Raw genomic sequence first — 6,240 nt, forward strand, 5'->3', positions numbered from 1 at the left:
TGTTTTATTAACATTGGCAACAATAATACTGTATTGTGCTTGGAAAATCAATAAATGCAAAAAAATAAAGAATTTGAGACACTTCTTGCATTATATGCAGCTCCAGGCAAACAAACCAGATGACTTCAACCAATCCATTGTAAATCCTGAATGGATCTCCGAGGATTCATTTTTTAAAAATTGAGGTCTAAGCCCAAGCTGAGATAAAGCAAAAGAAAATGCCTCTTATATACTAAACTAATAGTTAAATTGTCCTGTTTATATTGAGGGGCAGATTCAGCATTAAAACTACACAACTGCCAAAGACCTCTATGTGTACAATTAGTTACGATCACTAATGCACATTTACAGCAGCTGTAGATTGGGCAATTGGTTAAAAAAACAAAAATATAATTCTGAGGAAGATGCAGAGGCCAGCAATGGACAAAGTAAACTACTGGCAGGCACACGCAAAAAGTGAACACAGCACACCTGCAGCCAGACCAAGATAATAAAACTGATGCCAACACTGCTGGTGGTACCAGTTGATCTTCACTATTAATAACAATAACTGACCTTCATATCCTTGAACTGTGGAAGCCAAAGGAGAGGAGAGATGTAGAAAAGGAAAAGTATCAGCCAAAGTTACCACTATGCAGCAACTCATATTGGATAGAGGGCATTTTTTGAGGATGTAACAGACATGGTAGATGGGAGAGAAATGCAATGGATAACATACATACATGAACATTTGGATCGCCTTTGAGAAGGTGCATGGGAGATTACTTGACAATGAAGTGAAATTTAGGAAGAGTAGGAAATTGGTTAGAAGGGAGAAAGAATTAAGAGCAGTTTTTTTTTTAAAAAGTGTGGTTGCAAGTGGGTCTTAGCTTCTTTCAGTATTCAGCTCTTGACTTAGATGTCTAGTTTCACAGGACATTAAAGGTGGCACCTCAGATTAATAAGGTCATTAAAGTCAAATGATTCTATTAAATTCTAATTCTAGGTTTTATCCCAGGAAATATAAAATGAGTCAAGTAGTAATGATGAGCCTGTATAAGACCACAGTGAGAGTAATGTATGCTGTATCTGGCTGCACCATGGAAAGGATGTTGAGACGCTGGAGCGTGCAATTGAGATGCTGCCTGATATCAGGAAATACAACTAGGAAGACATATAAAAAAAAGGGAATTTTTTCTGTTAAAAAATTAAATTGGGGGTAATGTTATAGAAGTATTTACAATTATGTAGGGTTGGATCAAAGTATATAGAAGCAGACTAGTCTCATTGTAGAAGGGTCAGGATGAGGGACTATTGTTCCACCCCTGTAGAGACCAACAACTTTTAAAAAGAGATGAGTTTCCAAAACAACCAAGGGAAATAAATTGATGAACATTTTTTAATATCTTTATTGTGACAAACAAACTAAAATCAATACAGTTGAAACATTAAATCAACAGGCAGCTGATACATCAAACTAAAGATAAAAGTAAGTTTTGCATGAACTAACAAACATAGCTGAATTAGGGCTTAGGAAATGTTTTTACATTTGCCATGCTTCTGGCAGATATGTGGCATTAAAGGAACAGTCACAAAGTCACTCACCAACAGATGTTCACCTCTTCCCGTCACGTCAGATTGAAACTTCTACTATTCTTTGACAATTATTCTGCTCCGTCTGGGTATTCCTGGATACAATTATCGCCAGCAAGTTACACCTCAGCAAATCCCCCTCATCCACAGGTTTTAATAGTCCTGACAATCAGAATTCCAGAGGAAACTGTGTCCAGCCCCTTTGAACAGTTTACTTGGCTCTGGTAAAACAGCTTCCCCCATAGAGAGCTTGACTACTACTCCCCATATTTTCTTACAGGAAGCAGGGACCTGTTCCTGGGAAAATTCCAATTCTTCTCCTGCCTGTGTCTAAGCAGCAGCTGTTCTATGCTTTGTGGGAAAGATGCTAAAACTGCCAATGAACACCTCAATGAGTTATTATTTTCTATCTGAGTTTCTCTTGAGGCCTGAGATCTCACGGACATTTCTCCAAACTGAGGAGATTATCAGGAATTCACCACCCCTTCTTCAGAACATTCTGTTTCACTAAGTTAAAAGAACATTTTAAAACATAATCATCTTGTAAAGTTGTGTTCATGACATTATAGATACAAGATTAAATGCAAGAAATTCAGAACAAAGGGCAGGAGAGACACAGAGTTGAAAGGCTGGAATTCACTTCCAGAGTGAGTGTTTAAGGTAGAAACTGTCAATATTCATGTTAGTTTGGATAGGTGTGTGCAAGGACATGGCAGATAAATGTGATTAGAAGTGCTTTCAAGTGGAGGGTAAACACACAGTTTGGGCTGAGTGGCCTGATTTTAATTGCTCCTCCATTGGTGGCCATCCTTCAGCTGCCAAAGAGCTGAGCTCTGAAATTCCCTTCTATGTATATCTATTAAAGTGCAATGATAGTCCATAAATTCATACAAATGGTAAACTTTAAAAGGACCATTATTTCACAAAAAATGTAATGAGTAGTGTACTAAAATATTAGTCCAAAGAGGGGAAACTTATGCATTGCGTTTACAAATTAAAGCAGAATTATGTACTTCTTGTCTGTTATTTTAAAAAGCTTCTATTAGTCAATCATAAAAAATGAAATACTGTAATTTTAGACCAAAGCACAAGTTCCATGGCACACAATATTTTGACTTCACACAGAATTCTCATCTCAATATTTTAGCTATCAAAAGTATTAACAGTCCTATCAATAAACAGCCTAACCCAAATAAATTCACTATTGTGTCACCATAAAAGCAATCATCTAAAGGAAGGGAACTTTAGCATCATGACAAAATGCCCGGTGCAATCATTTTATCAGCCACAGCAAGTTATTAATTCATTAACAAAGTATTACATTTGAGCAAGTTAAGTATTTGCTCAGATTTCATTATAAATTGATAAAAATGTGGGCCTCCCATATTTTATCTTTTGTAAGCTTGAGGTCATCCAGAACTCTGCTGCCCGTGCCTTGACTTGCACCAAGCCCCCTTCACCCAATGATTGGTCCCCAGTTAACCAACTCCTCAATTTTAAAATTCTAAGTTAAGCAATTCAATTTTAAAATTCTCATTCGGGTTTTTCAAACCGCTCCATGGCCACACCTTTCCCTATCTCTGTAAACTCCTCCAGTCCCACAACCCTCAGAAATACCCCTGCTCCTCTAATTCTGGCCTCTTCAGCAACCCCAATTTTAAATGTTCCTTCATTTGACAGCTGTGCCTTCAGCTGCCAAAGCTCTAAGCTCTGGAATTCTCTCTCTCCACTTCTTCTTCCCCCTCAAGACATTCCTTAAAAACCTATTTATTTGTCCAAACTTTCAACCATTTGCCCTAATATCTCCTATGTAGCTCTGTGTCAAATTTTTCTTTAAAAAGCTCCAGTGAAGTACCTTGAAAATTTTATTACATCAAAAATATTATATAAATACAAGTTTTGTTGGTGGTGGCCCATGTCAAGCACAAAAATTAATGGTAATAAACTTATGAATGTCACATCCTTTTTTAAAATTTAATGTTCTGTAAAATTAATTTGCAATGGGTTCAGGAAGCTAATAAATAAAACTTAAATCAGTATCAAAGTTATAAAGTTTGCTTTACTTGAACATAAATATTTTATAAAATATTTTGCAGACAAGCAGTTTATTATATGCTGCTCACTATGAATTCCCGATGCAATTTTAAACATTACCACATAAAATTTCCAGTTAATTTTCATGAAACTTTAAGTGTAACATCTTCAAAGATTTACTCCGACCATTAAACTAGCCTTCCATTGAGACAGTCTAGCTTCATCTTTTTTTTACAGAAAACAGTCAGCAAAATTTAACAAACTGCACCAGTATGTTAATACATAATTATTCAAACAACATAATTTCAAGCAATATTTACCTGTGGTTTGCCACAAAGAGTGAAAACAAACCACACAATTACAATAGTGATGACTCTTCAAAAGTACCGAATTGGCTGTGAAGCAATTTAGGACACCCTGAAATTGTGAAAAGAACTACATAAATTTCCTTCTTTACATTTCCAGATAAAAGTCAAGCTTTGAAGCACTATGTAAGTAAAAAAACTAACTGCACCTCACCACAAAAGAAATACTTCAAAGTTTCCATCTATTTACTGATTCATATTTGATTAATGAATTATCTTTCAGACTCCATGATTGTTGAGAGCTTGAACTTCAGAAAAGAATCAATTTCTAATTTAGAGCTAGGATGCAGCTCCCACTTTAAAAATTATTAACTATAAAAATACAATTAAATGCTACAACTTTATCAAGCATCGAGTGACCGTCGGGAAGCCAAGTTCATTATTCAACATTAAAAATAATTCAAGCAGCATACATTTATATTGCATTTTGATGTAGAAAACCTGAGGCTTTTTACAGGTATATGAAGGAAAAAAGAGCAAAAGAAGAGATTACGTGGGGTGGCCAAATACAAAAAACAGAACGACCTATGTAGAAGAAAAACTACTGCAGTTCCCTGTGCCAATATTGCCCAGGGAAAGAAAATCTGGCTTTATCACCTCTCAAGTCTCTAACCACATGACATACAACAAATTGCTTTGAAAGATAGTGACATATAGGAGAGATGTAAATTTGAATACAAGATGTTACATAAGTCCAAAGTTTAAAGAAGTCCTAAGAAACAATATAAACTTTCAACCACAAATCATTTACAAATAAGGGCTCCTTTCAAAACTACATACTTAACTTCTGAAATATCAACTTGATACCAGGCAGACATACAAACAAAAAATACTGAAACCAAAACTACAAATATTCCATAGTTCAGTTTAACCCATGTGAGCAACATAAAAAATTACACCTATGCTAAACAGCATCTTACCAAACAACATCAAATTCGATAACAAGTGGAGAAAAACCACACGTGGAGAAAAAACACAAGTCCCACAGCTCACGCTTAGCCTTAAAAGTTTGCTACTTTATGAGTTACCTTCCATTCAAACTAAGATCGCTGTCAATGAATGCGAAATTATTTCAAACATAGTATTTTAGTTCAGTGTCTGTAAGTACCGTACAGTTTAAAAGGAAATACATTTCAGAAATATAGTAACCCATTTTCCCATAACTCTTACATCTCAATACAACACGAAGAACATGAGCACTTCAGGCAGTGGATGTGAAGTCCAGCCGCCACAGGAGTCAACATTCAACACAAATGTACAACACAGCGAGTCTCCCGCTCAAACACAGCAGCCCGTGGTCCACTGTAAACAGCCGTGACAGGAGTGAGCGAGCTTCAACTACAAACATTACCCGCCAACACAAACACCCACAGCCCACGACAGGAACACAACAACCGAGCAAGGCGGACTCATCCCTCTCCCCGAAAACACCACCCGAGACCCCGCCAAAAACCCGCGCCCGATCCACTCACTCATCTCCGTCCGGGCAGATCCCTGTCGTCTCGTCGTATTTGGTGCAATAGACGTCCGGGCTGTAGTTGAAGGTACCGTCCCGCCTCCTGATGGGCCTCCTCCGCCGTTGATTGAGGAAATGCCAGTGGAAGCAGGTGAAGGGCCTGTGCTGGGCGCACTTGTGCTGCAGGAAGAGCGGGCATTGCTCCGTCCGAAACTCCTTCAGGTACCTGCAACAAAAAGCCCTGAGATGAGCGGCTGGTAATGGGGCCGGGCAGGGGGGGAGGGGGGCTGGGCCTGACGGGCCCAGGGCCTGGGCTCCGCTCCGTGCGGGGGAGGGTCGCTGCTCCAGGGCTAAATTAGGTGGTGCGGGGGGGGATCTTTGATGCACTTTTTCCCGTTATCTTTTTGGCGGCGGGTAGGTCCTGGCGTGCGCTAGATGCAGTTGCGGTGGAACTGCTGCAGGCGAGATCGGTACTTACGTGTAATGAGACGGTTTCTCCGTCTGAGGAGAAGCGCTCGTCGCAGCTTTCGAAACCGACGGCATTTTTAGTCAAAACAATGGACTGCGCGTGCGCGCCGCGAAGCACGCTGGGTAATTGGCGGGATGTTTCAAATGTTGGTCCAGGGACATGTGGTTGTAGCTGATCCGCACAACCTGCAAAGTCCCACACACAGTTCGCTGGGCTGAGTCCGGGTGTTACAGAGATCCCAGAATTTTCTTATAGAGAGATCAGACAATACACAGAAACAGGAGGTGTCAATGCAGCCCCTCGGACTTGGTTACATCGCGCAATTAGACCAGTTCTGCCACCTA

The 6,240-nt window shown here is 39.2% G+C and overlaps 1 protein-coding gene across 4 annotated transcripts in view; it reads right to left on the reverse strand.

Annotated features, from left to right (window-relative positions):
- The window catches only part of unkl (unk like zinc finger), a 154,415-nt gene extending 148,428 nt beyond the window's left edge, over positions 1-5,987 (reverse strand). For 3 of the 4 annotated variants that reach the window (XM_041205958.1, XM_041205957.1, XM_041205956.1), the window contains exons 1-2: positions 5,906-5,987; positions 5,444-5,653 (exon numbers count right to left, since the gene is read on the reverse strand). In XM_041205958.1, the coding sequence (XP_041061892.1) occupies positions 5,444-5,653; positions 5,906-5,970 (275 nt within the window). In that variant the 5' untranslated portion in view covers positions 5,971-5,987. Of the gene's footprint in view, positions 1-5,443; positions 5,654-5,905 lie in introns of those variants that run through there. The other variant, XM_041205959.1, reaches the window with a different exon arrangement.
- Between the last annotated feature and the right edge of the window lie 253 nt (positions 5,988-6,240).

Source organism: Carcharodon carcharias, chromosome 15 (genome assembly GCF_017639515.1).
Source record: "Carcharodon carcharias isolate sCarCar2 chromosome 15, sCarCar2.pri, whole genome shotgun sequence".
NCBI classification, from domain to species: Eukaryota; Metazoa; Chordata; class Chondrichthyes; order Lamniformes; family Lamnidae; genus Carcharodon; species Carcharodon carcharias.